Source organism: Eriocheir sinensis, chromosome 28, assembly GCF_024679095.1.
Source record: "Eriocheir sinensis breed Jianghai 21 chromosome 28, ASM2467909v1, whole genome shotgun sequence".
Taxonomy (NCBI): domain Eukaryota; kingdom Metazoa; phylum Arthropoda; class Malacostraca; order Decapoda; family Varunidae; genus Eriocheir; species Eriocheir sinensis.
The window spans coordinates 3,318,988-3,339,830 of NC_066536.1; the positions used below are offsets into that span (position 1 = coordinate 3,318,988).

At 43.0% G+C, this 20,843-nt stretch overlaps 1 protein-coding gene across 3 annotated transcripts in view; it reads left to right on the top strand.

Annotated features, from left to right (window-relative positions):
- The window catches only part of LOC127004366 (ileal sodium/bile acid cotransporter-like), a 30,554-nt gene extending 9,747 nt beyond the window's left edge, over positions 1-20,807 (top strand). For 2 of the 3 annotated variants that reach the window (XM_050871986.1, XM_050871985.1), the window contains exons 2-11: positions 4,080-4,370; positions 5,234-5,401; positions 7,016-7,198; positions 7,456-7,662; positions 12,195-12,381; positions 12,700-12,847; positions 14,619-14,739; positions 14,981-15,167; positions 15,302-15,423; positions 18,872-20,807. In XM_050871986.1, coding sequence (XP_050727943.1) covers positions 4,278-4,370; positions 5,234-5,401; positions 7,016-7,198; positions 7,456-7,662; positions 12,195-12,381; positions 12,700-12,847; positions 14,619-14,739; positions 14,981-15,167; positions 15,302-15,423; positions 18,872-18,979 — 1,524 coding nt within the window. In that variant the 5' untranslated portion in view covers positions 4,080-4,277 and the 3' untranslated portion in view covers positions 18,980-20,807. The remainder of the gene's footprint in view (positions 1-4,079; positions 4,371-5,233; positions 5,402-7,015; positions 7,199-7,455; positions 7,663-12,194; positions 12,382-12,699; positions 12,848-14,618; positions 14,740-14,980; positions 15,168-15,301; positions 15,424-18,871) is intronic. The other variant, XM_050871987.1, reaches the window with a different exon arrangement.
- Positions 20,808-20,843: the final 36 nt, after the last annotated feature.

Here is a 20,843-nt window from a genome sequence, read left to right on the forward strand (position 1 = left end):
AGAGAGAGAGAGAGAGAGAGAGAGAGAGAGAGAGAGAGAGAGAGAGAGAGAGAGAGAGAGAGAGAGAGAGAGAGAGAGAGAGAGAGAGAGAGAGAGAGAGAGAGAGAGAGAGAAAATCAGACCACACAGACCCCATGGTCCAGACTAGGTGGTCTGTCCTTATACCTAAGTGAATCTACACTAATCAGATGGCTCCAAAACGTTGCTTTTCTACTCTAATTAATATTAAGTTCAAGGAAGTGACGGTCGAGCTTGTTTTTAAAGGAGTCAATCGTGTTAGACTGGACCACTGACGGTGGGAGCTTATTCTATTCTCGCACTACAACGTTGGTGAAGAAAAATTTGGTGCAGTCTGAATTTACTTGTCTACATTTGAGTTTTATGCCATTGTTCCTCGTTCGCAAAGTGTCATCGATCATTAACAATTTTGTTCTGTCTACATTCGTGAACCATTAAGTATTTTAAAAACATTCGATCAGTTTTCCTCGGAGGCGACGTTTCTCAAGAGAGAACATGTAAAGGGTGGATAACCTTTCTTCGTAGGATTTGTTGCGCAAGGAAGGGATCATTTTTGTTGCCCGACGCTGAACACCTTCTAATTTAGCGATGTCCTTTGCATGGTGGGGAGACTAAAACTGTACCGCATATTCCAAGTGGGGTCTGACTAAACTATTGTAGAGCGGAAGTATTACATCTTTATTCTTGAATAAAAAGTTTCTTTTAATGAAGCCCAACATTCTGCTCGCTTTATTTGCTGCATCGATGCATTGATGTGAGAATTTGAGGTTTGACGCGATTTTGACCCCCAGGTCCTTAACGCACTGAACGCTTGTGAGTTTAAGAATATCATTGTCGGATGTGTGGTGACTGTGGTTACAGAAGTTTGATTTAAGAATACGGCCCTTAAATCAATATTTGTGGTGTCGCTAAATGTTTCGGTTATAGCAATTATGTCAAAATTTTATGTTAGAGCAAGACATCTCAGTTCATCAAATTTGTTTCTTAGGCTACGCGCATTGAAACTAAGGATTTTAAAGTTATCTAGAGGCTTGGTAGTAGAGGTGGTGGTACTTGCGGGATCACGGTTACGGGTTTGTTGCGATGCATGGCGTCTATTTACACGGGCGGGGTGGAGGGACGTGGCTGAGGGTCGTTTTTTGATCGGGTATCACGTACTGCGTCGTTGAGGAGAGAGAGAGAGAGAGAGAGAGAGAGAGAGAGAGAGAGAGAGAGAGAGAGAGAGAGAGAGAGAGAGAGAGAGAGAGAGAGAGAGAGAGAGAGAGAGAGAGAGAGAGAGAGCAAACAGCAGGGAACTAAAATAAAAAAAATAAAAAGAAGCCAACCCACCTGCAAATGAATTAACCTTGTCCTTCTGTTGAGCCACCTGATTCCCACCTTTGATAGCCCTCTTTCGTCCCTTCGTCACCATGACACTCAGGCCCCCCCCCCCCCTCCAGCCGCCTACCCCAGACACTAACCTGCCACTCCTTGGTCTAAATCACTCGTGCAAACACTATCTACTGTCATAACAACTTTGCGGGAGGAAAACCAGACCAGCGTCATGAACCGAGTGAACCCGTGAAAGAACGTCGTACATTAAATAAGAGAGCGCTTATTTTCTCTTCATGTACACCTTTTTTTCCTAACATCCTGCTTCCTCTATTTCTATTTTTACGCTAAACAACCGTCACACATGTTTCATCCTCAGCAGGGTATGGAAGCTCTTTATTTTACGCTTCAGTTATCATTTACGCTTATATCAGTCGATAGGAACTCAGAATCAGTTAGTGAGGTGTCTTGATAGTAAGAAGCCGTCTTGGGCAGGTCCTATCATGCGCAAAACAGATCATAGACAGCCTAAGTAACTGAATGGCAACCTAGGAAGTGTAGAAGCCAGAGCAGAGAAAGGACCAGGTAGAGAGATTAAATTAAAACCTTTGCAGAGCAGGATGGAATGCAGTAACATCAGATAAAGAGTTAAGAGAACGTTGAAAAAACTTTGGCCTCCAGTTGACAAATAAGAAGTGACGACGCATAGAATGTGATGATGATGATGATGATAGACGAACTGGAGCGCCTGAGTCTCCACAGCGAAGGTCGTATCTTTTGCGCTGTTTATCGCCTCCTGTTGCATGCAGAAGTCACATCAATCTTAACGCCTCACTCTACTGTCGCGTGAAAAGGCATGCATGCAATAAACTGGTGGTGGTGATGGTGGTGGTGGTGATGATGGTGGTGGTGGTGATAATGGTGGTGGTGGTGGTGGTGGTGGTGACGGTGGTGGTAGTAGTAGTAGTAGTAGTAGTAGTAGTAGTAGTAGTAGTAGTAGTAGTAGTAGTAGTAGTAGTAGTAGTAGTAGTAGAAGAAGAAGTAGTGGTAGTAATAGTACTGATGATGATGATAATAATAATAATAATAATAATAATAATAATAATAATAATAATAATAATACAATAAAAATAATGACAGCAACAACAACAAAAATAGTAAAGCAAAGCGGCGCCAAAAGTCGAGAAAACTAAAATCCTTCCTTCCCCCGCTACGTCCCAACCCTAATTCCTTCTGGTGATGTGGCCGAACACTGTGCTCTTTACTCTCACTCTCCTCGGCGTGATGGGGTGGCTGGATGCGAAGTCACAGGAACCTCACTTAGTTATCCGCATAGTAGAGTTCATGTCTCTTATCACCAAGCGCCACTCGCAAAATACATATACTCGTGAAGGGTAAAACATAATAATGAATGTAAATGAAATAGATAGCTTGGTTTAGTCTCACTTCTAACACAGAGAAAAAGGTGAGGCCTACAGGATGTATACACGGAAAAAAGGTGACGGTTTTTTTGTTTTTTTGTTTTTATGTGTGTAAAGGAAGCAGCTCAAGGGCAAAAATGAATGATAAATAAAAGCCCCTTAGCAATTGATCCTATGAAGAGAGTAGAAATGAATGGCCAAAAGAGAGGTTAGTTTGGGATGGAGAGGTGTCTTGATCTATGAGACAGCACGCGCAGTTGAGGCAAGTGAGTTCAGACGCCAAGGATTTGATAACTGATTGGTCCCTCCTGTTGCTCCACGTTGCTGAGTGTGTGTGGAATGGCCAGATCATGTGCAGGAGTAATCTGTGAAATTTCTTGTTATCTAAGAATGAAAATATGATACGTGTGTTACTTTTGACTAGAAACAGCGGCACGGAGTCTCATGTTTCAGGAATCATTTACATAGGCATTAACTAATCTATGTTGTTGTTTTTTTAAGGGAAAGGAATGTGTTAACTATTCTATGTTTTTCTTTTCTTTTTTAAGGGGAAAGGAATGTGTACTAACTTTTGGAAATCCTGATACTATTTCTCTATCACTGTATTAATCGGTCTGTCTATTTATCTCTATCGCTCTATCTCTATCAGTCTATCGATCCAACTCTCTGTCTATCTCAAATAATAAAGAAAACCACTGCCACTACGCTCTCGCTCCCCTTATTCTTCCCACAGTCCCTCACTCTCCTAACGTGCGGTGGACAGCGGATATTCAATTAAGAAATATCCGGCTCTTTATAGCAACAAAAAAGAGGGTCCTTCATGATGTTCAGTATCCGTCTGTATGTCTGTATGTTTCTAGCCGACTGTTTTAGCCTATTGCTGTTTGTCAATCTTTGTGTTTGTCTGTCTGTATGTTTGTATGTTTATGCCCCTATGTCTCCTAATTTGTTTGTCACTATGTTTGTCTGTCATTATCTCTCTCTCTCTCTCTCTCTCTCTCTCTCTCTCTCTCTCTCTCTCTCTCTCTCTCTCTCTCTCTCTCTCTCTCTGCGTGGCTGTCTACACTCAAATATTACGTAATTTCTTATATTAAAATAAATATGTAACTTGTGAGTTTTAATACTAAGCACATATTTTATTCTATACCTCAATTCCGCTTCCATATAAGATTAGTATTTATAGTCATGAACGAAGAGAGAGAGAGAGAGAGAGAGAGAGAGAGAGAGAGAGAGAGAGAGAGAGAGAGAGAGATCGTTACCTAACTGACTAACAACTCTTTCCAAACGACTAGTACATTAATAACAGATTTTTTCACTCCTTATTTGCAGCTGATAAACCAAAACGTTCTGTGACCACAACCACCACTCGAGACGCAACACAACGCACACCACACGAAAAGAAAAAAAGGAAAAGAACGAGAACAAGAAAAGGAGAAAGAAAGACCGATCAACATCAGGAGACAAGAAGACTCGGAGAAAAGAGAACACTGTAACCACACACAGCACCGCCGGAAGGACCTGAGCAAAATGGCGCTGCGAGGGGAAGAAAAACACCGCTCCTCGTTCTGCTTCTTCCCCCTCGTGACTGTGCTGGTGCTGCTGGGATCCTCCGTGCAGGCGGTAAGATAAACGGTGATTGAGTGAATGCGTTGATAGTATCCTCGCACCAGACCGCTAAGACCAGGCACTGATAACGCATAAATATGAACCGATGATGTGCTATATTATATGAAAATCTTACGTTATCTCTCTCTGTATCTGTCTATCTTACTATCTGTCTCCTGAGAGGCTACTGTGTTTACCTGGCGCATTACAACTCTCATGAAGTGTGAAGTGTTCTTGCTAGTCATGCCCGGGAGAACATACGTAGTTTGGGCCACCGTGGTCAGTGTGTTGACTGAGTGGCGAGAGGCTTAAGATTTAGTACAAATATTTATTCTTTGTCTTTTCAGGTCTCAAAGGTGTTATTCGTCTCAAGAAAATGTAACCAATATTTTTCGCGACGAGAGACACACCAAAGGCAGAATAAAATGCCTTCGGTAGCTACACTGTTTAAAAAAAAAAAAAAAAAAAAAAAAAAAGATAGACGCCAAATGACAAAGATCAGTTTAGTTTTAAAGGAGCCCTGATACTCCCTTCCTGAAAGAGCTTAAGTCGCAGTAGGACGAATATACAAAATAAAGAAGGTCGTTCCAGAGCTTCCCAGTGAGAGGGATAAAAGAGTGAGGATAGAGGGTGGTATCAAGGCAACTCTTCATCCGAAATTGACCACTCTTTTGGCGACGCTTCTCTACTTTCTTTTATAGGAGCAGCGTTAGCGGGCTTATTTGTCTTGGTTATTTTGTTATTTTTGTTTTCCTTTACTGTAAAAAAAAAATTGTGTGTTGGACAGTATAGGGATGAGCTTGGGTAGAGAACCTTGTGCAACAGGTCTCCCAATAATCAAATGTCTTTCGCCCTTATCTTCCTACACCACCAAACAGCAGGAGGATGGAGGAGAGGGGATGAGGGAGAAGCAGGAAGGGAATGACATGGTGTGGTTCATCCCGGAGACGCTGCTGAAGGTGCGGGAGGACACGACGCGGCAGGTGACGTGGCTCACCAATGTCACGGCCAGGGTCGAGAGGGTGTTTGCAACGATGGAAAAGTCGGTGAGTAGTGAGGTGGAGGAAAGGATGTTGGGGGCTGGGTGGTGAGGGAGAAGTGGGCACCGTTGCCAGATTATCGTACTCAGAGCCGCGTATTTACCGGTTTCTGGCCCATAACTGTTGCCAAGAAGCACCACTAATTAACCATTTAAACGGTAACCATATTTGAAGGCAGTTATTTGGGCGATGAAAGCAGTTTTTGGGTCGGAAATCGGCAAACAAAAGAGGCAGAGTACAACAATCTGGCAACGTTGGAAGTGGGTGAGTAGCAAGGGGAGGAGAGGGTGGGTGTTGGGGGCTTGGTGTTGGGAGAATAAGGGACTGGATATAGCGAGATAGGAAAAGGATGCGCACTACCAATTAACCAAATAACCACACCCCAAGACAAAATCACATCCCATGACACAAAAAATGCATTCCCACATCCCATGACACAAAAAATGCATCCCCCCCTCACATCCCGACACAAAAAAATGCATCCCCCCCTCACATCCCGACACAAAAAAATGCATTGCCACATCCCAAGGCACAAAAAAAATATATACATCCCACATCCCACGACAACAAAAAAAGATGAGCTAGTGAAGTTGGTTATTCGTCATACATCACAACGCTTGTAATACATATTTTGTCGTTCTTAAAGTGCGCGTGTTTTGGTTCCTTCACAACAAAACAAGGCCACCAGTAGCCCTTTAATTAAAAATAATCGTTAAAACACTTCATATCGTCATTTGCTGCATCACTCATTTGGTTTTCCCCTTGACAAAACCGACATACAAAATTAACATACACAGCCGAATACAAACTTACCTGCGTATTTAGTTGGTCAGTTACTTACTCATTCAATTATCACAATGAGTATAACTATAAAAGAACACAAGACGTTTGTGTTTCCACCGTAAAAGGAGTTTTATTTACCTTTATCAAGAAGTGAAGGCTGGTCATGGTGACAATTATAGCGGTGATGCTGGCGGTGGTGGTGTTGGCTGGCCAGATGTCAGCGTCTGTTGAAAAGTAATATAACAATAAAAACTATGTATACCGTTTAGCATCACCGAAATCTCTCCTAAGAATTAAGCACAAGAGCCATCACAGTCATTAGCATTCTTAACTGCAATGAACGTGATTTTTTTCAGAGGTTCACTAATGCATCATTTCACTTATTTTCAAATCCAGAACTAAAGGCATGAGTTAAAGGTCTCATACACCTAAGAATAGTGGAGTAAAGTTCATTGCTGAAGTAATATTAATAATATTATGATCCTATACAGAAGACTTTATGCACAAGCTTAAGCAATGCAGCCTGTGAACTGATGCAGATTGGCCGAGGCACGACAGTCCACAACTTCGAACATCCCCAGACCAATTAGCCACCACTTTAAAAGCGCAGTGCCCGTTAACTGCAAGAAATTAAAGTAAATCCTTCAGCATTAAAAACACAAAAAACATCAACATTCAAGCCTCGTAAGCTCTTGGTTTGCCTCACTTAATTGATGGTCCAGAGAGGGTTAGGGACTAGCATTAGAGCGTCCCCTATTATCCAATAAGGTGACTGAGCAACTGCAATAATAAATAAAAAAAATTAACCTATTGCAATCAATCTTTAATCCCCGACAGAGGGAGGCGGAGGTGGCTGGCTTCAGCGAGGCGTTCATGGGCGCCCCGGATCTTGAGGAGCTGGACGCCAACACGACGATGCTGGACCTGAGCAACGTCACCTACCACGGCTTCGTCAACGTCACCGCCAAGTTCGTCGGTTACAACACGCTGGTCGTGACGCTGTACGACGAACTGAACGAGGTGAGTGTGTACAAGTCTTATTTTTCATTCTTATTCCATGTAGGATGAATATAATGTTTTGCAACAGCTATCTCGGTGAATGAGCGCATTTCTGCTGTGGTGACGGGTTTTGTAACCTTTCTCTCCCATTATAGTATGAAGTGCTTCAGTGTCTCTGCTGTCCTTTTCCTTTGATATTCTTTGCCTAGCACCTATGACCATTACCTCCATTGCCAACCCCTTTTAATTAACCTAATACGCCGAACCCTCCTTGACAGACGGTGGCCACAGGAAAAATGGATATGACGGTGAGCCTCAAAACCGCGAAGCTCACCAGCGCCTTCTCCTACGTCTCGGCTTTCCTCATAGCCTCCGCCTACTTCTTCATGGGCGCCACAATCGATCTCGAGATCGTGAAGGGCATCATTAAGCGACCCGTGGGCCCCTGCGTCGGCGTCTTCTGCCAGTACATCATGATGCCCCTGGTGAGTACCTGTACTGGGCAAAGGAAGGGGGAAGGGAGGGAAGGGAACAGGAAAAGGAAGGAAGGAAAAGAAAAGGAATGGAGGAGGAAGAGGTAGTTGAAAGAAAGAAAGAAAGGAGGAGGAGGAGGAGGAGGAGGAGGAGGAGGAGGAGGAGGAGGAGGAGGAGGAGGAGGAGGAGGAGGAGGAGGAAGATGTCAACAGGAAAGCGATTACAAAAGAACACAATGGAGGACCGACAAGTGTTTGTTTACATTAGCAGGCGGCCATGACAGTGTTTACAGGTGAGCCAATTACCGCAAGCCAAGTCATGCCCCGAGAGAGGAGGTTGGAGGCGAAGAGAGAGAGAGAGAGAGAGAGAGAGAGAGAGAGAGAGAGAGAGAGAGAGAGAGAGAGAAACGTCCTTGGGGTATTGGCGACACTTTGAATAACCGAAAAACACTCCACTCCTACCTCCTCCCTTCCTCCACTTCTCCCTTCTTCTCCCTCTAACCTCCTTTACATCCTCCCTTCCTCAACTTCTCCCTTCTCCTCCCGCTCTCTAACTTCCTTTACATCCTCCCTTCTCAACTTCTCCCTTCTCCTCCCGCTCTCTAACTTCCCTTGTATCATCCCTTCCTCCTCTTCTCCCTTCTTCTCACGCTCTAACTTCCCTCATCATCCTTTTTACTCCATCGTCCTCCCACTCCCCTCCCTTTGTCTTCCTCTAATATTTTTTTTCCACTCTTCTTTCAAGTATTTTCTCTTCATCCCATCTTTCATTTCCCCTTTTCCACTTTTCTTACTTTAATCTACCTGCAAAACCAATCTTCTCCTGCCGTCACTCTTCTCCTCTCTTCCCTATTCGACTAACTGACGTAAGGTTAGGTATTGTGTCGAGGAATAGTGAGTCTTTCTATTATTTTCTCTATTCATTCTTTACTATCTACATCAACCGCGCCTCCCATGCTCTCTCTCTCTCTCTCTCTCTCTCTCTCTCTCTCTCCGTTTTTGACATATTTCCCGTCTTTCATAATCTTTTAAACTGCACCAAATTAGCACCTCCTATCTTTCGGCGCAGTCACAGTGGAACGTATCAGTATTATCTCAACACGTAGCATCCTTCCTTGAAATCGGCTAATGCAGCTATTTCGTTTGATTTATACAACGCCCGTGATGCTCAATAACAGACTTGCACTGCACTAATAATTGAAACTCCGTCTATTTACCAACAACATATCTTTAACTATAACTCTTAAATTCCACAGCTTAAATTCGTCTATATTTCTATGAATTTCTCTACCTATATAATATTTATCATTACTATAACTTCACATAGATATTCTGGAGTGTCCCTATTAGAAAGAGACGAATTATAATGTTCCTTAAAAACAAAATATAAAAATGCGTGGATCGTCACATAACCCCACGACACTAAAAATTCTTACAACACCTGACCTTGATTTGCTACACCGTAAAAAGTGTGAACCGTACACCCATTAACCCTTCCCGTCTCCACCGCCTCTCATTCCGTCACCACCAGGGCACTTGACACCTCCATACTTTCACACATTACAAACAACGTGATAATCCTCCGCCAGCTCATTTCAGCATTCCTTTAAAAAGTCCGACAACAACAACACACACACACACACACACACATACCTCATGACCGCTTATCGAGACAAACAACTGCAGTCCTGGGAATATAGGGCATGACCAACCTTAAGCGTGATCGAGCATTTAAAGTAGTTTAGTAGTAGTACGTAATAGTGGTGGTAGTAGTAGTAGTAGTAGTAGTAGTAGTAGTAGTGGTGGTGGTAGTAGTAGTAGTAAAAGTCATTCTGTAGTAACAACAACAACAACAACAACAACAGCAGCAGCAACAACAACAAAGACAGATGAAAAAGAAAACTTGAAGCTGTAGAAGAAAAAAAAAGTAAAATAAAAATGACAACCTAAAGCACACTCCCCAAATCAACACAACCAAACTCAAGCAAATAAACCACACTAAACCAGACAACCAAAAACACATCATCAACCTACCTACCTACCTATCCAACCACCCGCTCACCAAACCAACCCATCCACCCACTCACCTACCTACCTAACCCCTCCCACATCCACACAGCAATCAGACATCCACACGCATTCAGGGTCAGGTCGGGGTTAGAGGTGATGGGGAAAGTGGTAGTGGTGGCTGCCGGGGTGGGTCTACTGGGATGTCCATTTGGCTCACTGGAGATGCCTGATTCCTTCTCTGTTTGCCTGCCCTGTCCTCCTCTTTCTTTACACAGGGGAGATGCGTGCCGGGATTGAAGGTTACGGTGATGAGGGTGGGGCTGGGTACAGGAGAGTAGGCAAGAGATAGTCAGGCAAGGAGAAGGGTGATTTAGACGATGGTGAATATAAGTGAAATAAGGAATGAGGGGGATAGGAGAGAGAGAGAGAGAGAGAGAGAGAGAGAGAGAGAGAGAGAGAGAGAGAGAGAGAGAGAGAGAGAGAGAGAGAGAGACCATACAACTGGACACTCCTTCTCCCTCACCTGTAATTGCGCCACTAACCCACATCTTATTCTTACTATACCCTTGATTAAAACAAATAAGAGAGAGAGAGAGAGAGAGAGAGAGAGAGAGAGAGAGAGAGAGAGAGAGAGAGAGAGAGAGAGAGAGAGAGAGAGAGAGAGAGAGAGAGAAGGAGTGTAAACCGTTGGTAGGTGAGAGAATTGAATTAAACAGGAAGTTGAATAATGGAGGTGTAAAATGCAATAAGACAGAGAAGAAAAGAAAGGGGAAGGATATAATAGTTACGGTGAAGAAGGAGAAAGTAAGAAACACGAAGGAAGAAATGAGGGAATAGAATGAAGGAAAGGGAAAATAGACAAGAGGTGCAAAACTTACTTTATTTGGATTTAAACACTCTCTCTCTCTCTCTCTCTCTCTCTCTCTCTCTCTCTCTGCTTTAAGATAAATAACCAGTTAACTGAAAATCATTAACTTGATCAGACTAAAGATCCAATTTTCTAACTTCTGAAACACCGGTACGAATTTCATTTATTTTCAACTTCCACACCGGAATAACTAAATAACAACATTGATAACAGAAATAATTACGCTGAAAAACAATCCTTAGTAACTATCATTCATTTTGACTATCATGTATCCAAGCTTGACCAAACACCATGAAGGAAGAAACTTAGGAAAACAGTCCTGAATGTAAAGTGTCCGCCTGCTGTTGATCACACACACACACACACACACACACACACACACACACGCACAGAAGCAGCCTTCCACTGTCAGTCAAAACATATTTATACAATCAGCACAATATTTTTTGATAAAGGAGACAGACCAGAGACCGAACAAAAATCAAACAAAAATGTCCGCAGAGCTGCCACTCCTGCAGAAAAGAAAAACATCAGCAAATATACAAAAAAAAAAAAAAGATTATCAGTTTTAGTTTAAAGAAGTGTTGTACTTTACCCTAACATCGAATCACCCCTTATCCACCCTCCTCGTGACTTGCACCAGGTGTGGAGTGTATGAGATTGCGTTGAATCCTACAAACAGAAAACTCAATTACACTTTCATATTAATTTTACAGTAGACGGCAGCGGAGGATTACTGGGGATGTGCTAAACCGTAAAGCCTTCATCGGGTCTTGCCACCAGCTTAGACACAGCGCGGCACAATCCTCACCCCTTCGCCAGTCCGATTAAAGCGCCAGCCTTCAGCGGAGGATAACGATGTCAACACAACCATTCCCTACCCTCACCAAAACAGTTATTTCCCGCGACGTTCACCTCTTTTTTTACCCCATGCAGCCTTCACACCTCGTTGATAAGCAACGTCTCAAAACAAATCCATTTACTGCAGGTTCATGACCCCAAAAGATGAGATCCCAGAGGATTGCTGAAGAGAATATTAATATGTGACGCAACTTAGATCTCGTACTTTCATGTGACTGAGTGAGACTAGAGGTGTAGCACATCTTGGCTGGGGATGAGAGTGGCTGCTTCAGGCTGTTCCACCACCCTGTTACGGCTTAACTTGTACTACGACATTGGTAATGGTTATGTCGGGAAGTACGTAAACTTCTCTTTACTTTGGCGCTCAGTCGGGACTTTTCATATTCACGTGTACCCGTCGACCAGGGCACCAGGGTACAGTGTTACCACTTCGTAGCCAGGCACAGGGTACGCCCAGTATATTCGTTGAGGTTACCACAAGAAACCTTAGAAAACGAGGCGAGCTGTGTGCACAGACTGTCCAGCTGATATTTATGAGAGGCGTGCATGGGTGTTGACAGCTGGGCGTACTAACCCTTACACCACAGAGACGTTTTATGTTGCATAAGTCTACAGAGAGACAAGGGCAGCGGTCCCTCCAAAGCGGAGACAAATCAATATGAAGGGTATAAGCTTACGCACAAGTCACCCAGAAATATCATCACAGAAAACAAAAATAAGTACAAATAAATTTAGAGTAGACTAGTGTAATCTGACAAATTGTTGTTCTTTTTCTTTTTTCTATCTTTTTCTTTTCCTGTTCCAGCTATCCTTCGGCGTGGGTCTGGCGCTGTACCCAGGCGATGACTTCGATAACCGACTGATGCGTCTGGGTATGTTCCTGGGCGGCTGCTGCCCCGGCGGCGGCGCCTCCAACATGTGGACCCACTTGCTGCGCGGCTCCCTCGACCTGTCCATCATGATGACGGGCGTCTCAACCTTCGTTGCCTTCGGTATACACACTTTTGTTCTGTTTGCTCGAACCTGCCATCCCTTCCACCCTCTTGAATTGAGAATGTCCTTATTATATGCACATTAAGGGTAAGGGTGATATCATATGAAAAGAGTACTCATTTAGCGTAGGTAAAATAGTTCAAACACATTCCCAGCGTGTGGCTCCGAGCATTGTGGTAAGACCCAAAGGGCCTTAAGTAATTTTCGTCACGTGACGCAGTTTGTCTTGAGTCTGAGTCATGAAGAGTCTCTTGCAGCCTGGTGAAACCTCAAGACTTCACGAAAAACAAACCTGATGTAATTTTCTTTCTCATCAGCATCTTTGCCGCTGTGGGTACTCACCCTCGGACCTGTCATTGTCAACGACGCCTCCTTCGTCATCCCCTACTTGGACATCACCGTCACCGTCATCACGCTTCTGGTGCCCTGCGGCCTCGGCATCGGCCTTCAGATACGCTACCCCAAGTAAGTCGTGGCCAAGTAGGAACTCGTTACTCACACCCTTCAGGAACGATACGCATCATCAAGATCATCGTCATTAGCCATTATTACGCCATTGCAGGACAAAGGCGCTTTCCAACGTTTTTCTCTTGTCACTGTATGATGTCAACGTACTACATCTTGCACACACCGGCGCGGACGTGCACCTACTGATGGGAGCGGCAAGAAAATTCACAAGAGATTCCAAAACTTAATTCGATACAGAAAAAGTCGGTTCATTAAAAAAATATTTGTTCAAAAGTATGACTGAAATGCATGAAAGTCAAGCATAAAGAATACTTGAGAGTGAAATTTGCCGCCAAAGTGACAGTGATAGAACAGAATTTTGGCAATGACAAGTGTCATCCACTTACAAGCATGTTCGGAACAAACATCAATATAGAAAAAGGTTGAAACGCAGAGAGCGAAGAACTACCACTCCAACCAAAGGCAAAAGGAGAGAAAAAGTAGATGCCACTGTAAGCAATGAGTATAGACCAGGCGAATTTTATAGATCAAACCTGGCAAGAATGAATGACATGGCGCGGCACGATACCCAAACCCTAGAGTGATTAATGTCTTTGAAAGGGGGAACCAGGAGTCACATCATTAGATAAATGCATTAATATGTGATTAATGAACCATAAGTAATCAAATGATAACAGGTCTGGGACATTATAATTGTATTTGATTGCACTATGACACGAAAATGAAAAAAAAAATGAATCGCCGTGTTCTCAAACCTAGCGGTAATAATACATGAAATGCATCTCCTCCTTTAGTTTTTGCGCAATTGCCATAAAATTATAGGGTTGAGAACTAGACATGTTATAGAATAAAGTTAGTAAAAAAATTACCAATAACTTCTTTTTTTTGCACAATATAGTAATAATATAGTCCGGACTGCAAATTTTCTCATATTTTCTTTTGCGACTAAATGAAAGGATTTTTTTATTTATTTATTTACTTATTTATTTTACTAACTATATTAGGAAGATTATAAAGTATTTTGTTTACAAAGGACAAACAAATTGGTGCAGAAATGGCGGAGTAAACAGACTTCATTTTTTTTTAAACACGAAAAAAAATCATAAAAAAGAAGAAAAATGCACAATTCATTCTATTTTCGGGTAAGATGGTCAGGGTATTATTCTTCATAACATACTCGTATATCGAAATGAAGACACTCGGTCTATTTATAATAAAAGCAAAAGGCCATTTGAGCTTGTAGAATGTCTGTCCCTTGATGCACACAAAGATACACACATAAAGAGAACAAGTCACTTATCGGGGGAGCAAATAACGTTCCCGGATCCCAGGATACTTTCAAGTTAGGAAGAAATTTGTGTTAATTCCATCTAGAATATAAAAAGGAGGCAATTTTTCCACAATTTCGAGAATAGGAATTGCATCAGCACACATCAGAACCCTTTGGCCGAAAAATAGGTAAACAGCGTAGTCGTTTTTTTCTCGTTCTTTTTTTTTTCAACTACAAATATTGAAATTCCACCATAATAAAATAACTCGATCTAAAGAGCAGTCTAGCATATGTGTATGGGTGACCTGTTTCTTCACCTTTTCCTTATCTTCCAGAATCGGTTAGTACGTCTATTTCCAACGATAAATTATTTCAGTTAAGGCAAAAATCAAATGATCCACACTTTTCTTTTAACACACACACACACACACACACACACACACACACACACACACACACACACACACACACATTAAGCCTCCCCCCCACCCGTTGCAGGGGTAAGTTTGTGGACGTCTGTGCCAAGGTGCTGTCGCCCATCGTCGCATTCAACCTGATCGTCACCTTCACCTTCGGCGTGTATGCCTACTGGTACGCCTTCACGACTTTCACCTGGCGGGTACGTGGCGTTCGGTCTGTTTTGTGGCGTCATGTTGTTGCTTCATGAGGTGTAAGGGGAGGAAATGCAGGGGAGCAAACGTATATAAGGAGTTTGCTATTTCGTTAAAAAAAAAAGCTTTGGCTTGGCAATATACCAGTTTCATACCTCATTTCTGTAGTATCGCATAGTAGCTTCTCTTTGTATGAGATGGCGGGTACAAATCATCAAGCCTACCTAATAACAAAGCCCCTATTTCCAGACCCTGGTGGCGGGCATCACGCTGCCTACCTTGGGCTACCTGGCGGGAATGGTCTTCGCCCTTCTCTTCCGCATGGATACGGCCCGCGTCATCGCCATCGCCGTGGAGACAGGCGTCCAGAACTACACCATTGCCCTCATCATCTTAAGTTTGACCCTCGACTCCCCCGCCGGCGAGCTTGCTGTTGGTGAGTGTGTGTGTGTGTGTGTGTGTGTGTGTGTGTGTTTCCTGTCTCTATGTCTGTCTACCTGTCTGCCTGTGTGCTTGCCTGTCTGTCTTTGTGCACCGTCTCACCTCTCCCTCTCTCCTCTCCCCACACAGCCCTGCCCGCCGCCTTCACCATCTTCACCCCCGTGCCTCTCCTAGTATTGCTCATCGCACGAAGGGCATACCTGTGGAAACAAGAACGCTCCAAGGTCGCCCTCACCACCACGGACCTTAAGGTAACCCCTCACTGCCATGTGCACTGCCACAAAAATGCCCACAAACTCGCATCTTCTCTCAACGCTATTTCAGAGGCACTTTATTTTCTTCTTCGTTTTCACCGTCATAGTTTCAAAATTTTCCCCATCTCTTTAGCAAATCTATTTCAGAGGTACTTTAATATTAATTTGTTTTCGTGATTACTGACAAGTGAGGGGAGCAGGCACTTATATTTTTGCGGTGCAGACGGTTAGTCACCTCAGCAACACTACAATATATGAGATACACGAAAAGTAGTTGGATCAAAGACTCCCCAGTCCTCGTCGACAGACCGACTTGGTCGGCTCGGCTGACGTCAGCCGATAGAGTCGGTCTGTCGGCACCCTGCTACGGGCCGCCATTGGCAAAGGCCCGTGCTCCCCCCTATAGGGAGGGAGCAATCTTTGAACAACAACAAGGAGTAGGATAAGCTCATAAATGTATACCAATCACTCCAATAAGTCCTCATATCAGGGAAAAATTATCTAGAAAACTGAGGGGGAAAAAATATGCATAGTCAAAATAATTGGAACAATGAAATTACATTTTGACATTTCAATTGAATGATGCGTACAAATTAGTGAATACAACCCGGGCTGGCTTCGAAACACGAAACGTCATCACTATAAGTAGACAAGTCATGTTGCCTCGCAGAACAGGAGAAAAAGATGGCGAGTAAGGAGAATCATTAAGATTTATAAAAAAAAAATATATAGTATAAACGACAATAAAACCGAATCTTTAAATGCACTTCAGGGATCGTGTCAATATTATCATGAGTCCCGCGCACAAGCATCGATTTTTTTTTTTTTTTTTTTGCCTTCTGCTTTGTGAAGTTGTAAACATCGTGGATAATGTTATGTGAGCATTAAAATTACATGCCAACCCGCTATTTCAGTTATACGGGCTAAGTTCACGAATTCATAAGCTACGCTCCAATAAGTACGCACATCGTCAGGAAAATAAACACTCTCCAATAATGAGTCAAGGGATGAAAGTAGTCAACCGCTGAAATATAAAATGTTCATCAGTCTTTATTTCAGCAATATTAATTATTCATTACCGAGCTGGCGGGAATAATCCTTCAGGGATGGACTCCCGGACTTGGTATCATTGCTTGAGTGATGGTACTGCGCGCTCATTGGCCATTTCCTAACTTGCTCTTAAGTGCATAAAATTGAATTTGTATTTCTATGAAAACCCTTTTTGAGTTGTAGGGTCATAGACTGTACTGATAGAAACTAATGCAATAATATCTTTATTAATAAATGTGCCTTTTGAGCTATTAGAGATAAAACTGAAACGACATTCATAACAAAACTAAGTCGAAATTGCACGTAAAGGAATAACATCCAGCGAGCGAAGCGACGTTTTTTTTTTTTTTTCCTACTTCTGCAAAATACTTGTCTATAGTCTGCTCATTGTCATTTGTTAACTCATTTAGTGTAGGATTTATTGGAATACTTTTAGTCCTGACTTATTCGTAATGTTTGGTGATGCTACGTAGTCATAACATAAACACTGGCCTACGGCAAGAACCTTCTCTTTCATCGTGCTATTATTAATCCTGAAATATATTTCCATTATTTGCGTGTAATAAACTAACAAATAGCATAAGGAAGAGCGATTATAAGAATAACTACATTAGGCCCCTGCCAATCGGGGACACTTAGCAGAAGCGCTGCCGCTGGTAAATAATGAAGATGAATGGAGATTTTCACACGCAGCCATGACCACAAAAAGTAGCGCTGCGGACGGATTTGAGTGGTTGGCTTCGCCGCCGTTGACGACCACAAAAAGCAGCGCTGCTCGTCACGATACATGGCATTGAATGGGAGCTTTCACACGTAGCTGCAGCCGCAACACTTTTTTAGCAGCGCGCGCGTGGCGCGACAGTAGCGCTGCTAATGCCCTACTTTTTCAGCAGCGCTGCTGAGAAGCGCTGCTAATTCGACCCCCCCCCCCACCTGCGTCAGTTTCATTTGCCATGAAATAGTCTACTATATATCGCTCTCTGTTGCCTCTTTAAATCAGCACTGTTGATATCTAAATGTAGTTATTCTTATAATCGCTTTTCCTTATGGCACAAATAAATGATATATATTTCAAGATTAATGGCAGCACCATGAAAGAGAAGGTTCTTGTCTTAGGCCAGTGTTTACGTTAAGACTACGTAGCATCACTACACATTATGACTAAGCCAAGACTAAAAACCTACTAAGAAATCTTACAATAAATTATTTAACGAATTTCATTGTGTACTAGGCTGTAGCCTAGCTGGCACTTTGCAGTAGTAGAAAAGTAGGGATAGAATCTTGACTTTGTGTCCTACCCTTTAAACTCTCAAGCTTGCCGCTCCCGTCGCTGGATATTGTCCGTTTATGACTTTACGTGCAGTTATGGAAAATACAAAATGAATAAAAGAACATAAACATTTCTCACCAGTTCATTCAGTTAGAGTAGATTACTACTCTCGGAACACAAACTGAGCTACTCTGTCAGATGAAAAAGTGCCACCATTTTGCATCTAAGCTCTTTCCTCCCAGGACAGCAATCTCAGGAGTCAGGACAACATTGCCCCCCCCTGCATTTTTTTCTGCGGACGCCCATGCCAGTTCCGACTTAGTTTTGTTATGAATGTCGTTTCAGATTTATCCATAATAGTTTAAAAGGAACATACTTATTAATAAAGATGTTATTGCATTAGTTTATATCGGTGCTATCTGTTACCTTACAAATCAAGAAGGGTTTTGATGGGAATACAAAGTCAATTTTATGCACGTTAGAACAAGTGAAGAATTGGCCAATGAGCGGCGCCGAGATTGTCACTCAAGCAATGGTGAAAAGTCTGGAAGTCCCTTCCTGAAGGTTTATCTCCACCAGCTCTTGTGGAACCGACTATAGTATTTAACTCTGTGTTCCAAACTAGACCTGACAACGCTGTGGCCACGGGAGTCCCCGTCCCCGTTTCACTCTGACTTCATAAGTTCATAGTTGAGTAGAACTATAGCAACTGATTGACTTCAATATTTTTTTATAAGACAAGCACTAAACCTCCGTAATGAAAACCGACGCCGTTTACCAGGGGACAAAAAACTGAAAATCCGCCAACACACGAGGATATTGTATGGCCGACGTGAGCGGCCTCTATCGGAGACACTGCCTATTCGGTGAATTTGATCTAGCGTTTTCGCAGCTCATTACAAGTGAAAATAACAATCACCGCGAGAAATAAGATTATGTTTTAGTCTGAAATGAAAAGTGTGTGTCTGAAATAGATCGCCCAAATCAACCAAACTGTATCCCTCCCCGGCAACCAGTAGCGCGGGAAATGGGGCTGGGAAGAACGTAACACGCCTTGCTGCCACACTCACCCAGCCTGCCGCAGTGGTCTGTACCTCACACCTCCTCTCTCTCTCTCTCTCACAGGACCTGCCCCAGAAGAACGGCACGGCGCAGCTCACCCCGCACCAGCGCAACACGGAGAAGGTTGGCGGCATTGACAATCCTGCAGCCAACCTCAGCGACAAGGTGTAAACAACTGGCTCGTGCTCGTCTTCGGTGCTGATGACATGCTCGGCTCAGGCAAAAGCCACTCGTCGTCGAAAGCGTCACATTCTTAAAAGAACTTGCGTTGAAGTATAGTTAAGCTATATAAAGATAGGCTTTTAAGGATAAATTATACTTGTGAAGCAACTACAGGTGGACTAAATGGTCGGCAGTAACTGGAGGCATCTGGTAAGTGCTGGATCCGTAGTGGTGCCGATGCTCATCGATGGAGGTGCGGCTTTACGTGAAGGGCCAGTACGATACTTTGCAATGTGTGTAAAGTAGTGGACATTGCATGATTTGTGTTAACCGATGCAAGGAAATAGTAAATTGTAGGGAGCAAAAATGACAAACACTGATAGATGTTTACAGATGAAATTTCCTTAGACTATCATACCTAAACTGTGTATATGCTTCACTGCAGAGCAACATTTTTTACGTGAAATACTAGAAATCATTACCTTGTCAAAAAACATTCCAAGCACAAGCTTTATCACTCCTTGCACCAAACTCATAGCACCGAGGAGAGCAACACGAAGGGGTGTTTCTTGGCACATTAGCGTAGCCTACTGTGCACAAAGAAGCCGTCAGGACCCGAGATGTTCGTGGCCCTCAGGAGAGGAGCTGCCCCACCTCCCGCCAGTGAAAAGCAAGGCAGAAGGTTACAGCCAGCAGGACTCCAACACGCTGTTCTCTTCCTTCAGCTGTCAGGATTACGGTCAGTAAGGGCATGGCAACTACCCTTGTCATTCTCCCTCTTCATAACCAGTACAGTAAGTCGGAAGTTGTAGCGGCGTGGTTTTTCATTCAAGTCTGTGATTACACCGACGATTAACGATAACGTACTTAACCTACACTAGTGCAACTCGTTTCCCAGTTCCCGTTACTCTCCAAAGTTGAATGTAAGAGAAATATTGACATGCATTTATCAATCCCCTTGGAATGAATATCATTGGATGCAAGTACTTGATTACTGTGGAGCGGACATACTGTACATTACTCAGAACATGTAAACGTACCACAGACTCCTTTAAAACGGATATTCATTATTCACTTCCCACTTCCCAGAAGGCAATGGTCAAGAAACACTGTTGTTTATAATCTACCCTCATTTTTGTTTGCTATTGTTAAATACATCGAGTATGCAGGCAGATGTAGATATCGTCAAAAAATGTAGATAAATAAAATAAAATCAGGCCTCTAAATAAAGCAGGAAGGATGGAAGGGAAGCTGGAAGAAAACATTAAAACACATCGTTAGTTTTAAAAGTACCGTTGTCCTCCGTCGACACTTGACAGATAAAGTGTGGGGGTTGTAGCCCCCTGTTCATAACTGTATTCTCCACTGCTCCACGCTGGTAGGGTGTATGTATTGAAAATGTAAGATTTATTACATGAAATTCGTAATCATGAAACCTAGTCGAGTTTTGCATAATTTGTTGCTGCTATTTGAGGTCTAATAATTATCAAACAAATGGATGACACACACAGACACACACACACACATAATACGAAAGAAAAATTAATATTTTTACAAATAAATATCGCTGATAGAGAAAAATATTTTCTTTGCACCTCTATACCAATAATTAACACCGCGAGCCGCCAGCCTGTGCCCGGCGTGGCTGCCCGCACCGCCTCGTCAAGAGTCACCACAACCTGCCGGCCCAGAAGGCAATGGTAAAGAAGCACTGTTGCTTATCTACCCTCATTTTTGTTTGATATTGTTTGATACATCGCGCACGCAGGCAGTTATCAGATATTACAGGGAAGAGCAATGCGGCAGCTCAAGACAATTTAGCAGCAAACTGATGTCACCTCTGTGGCCGGGACCCGCTGGAGCATGTTGAGTG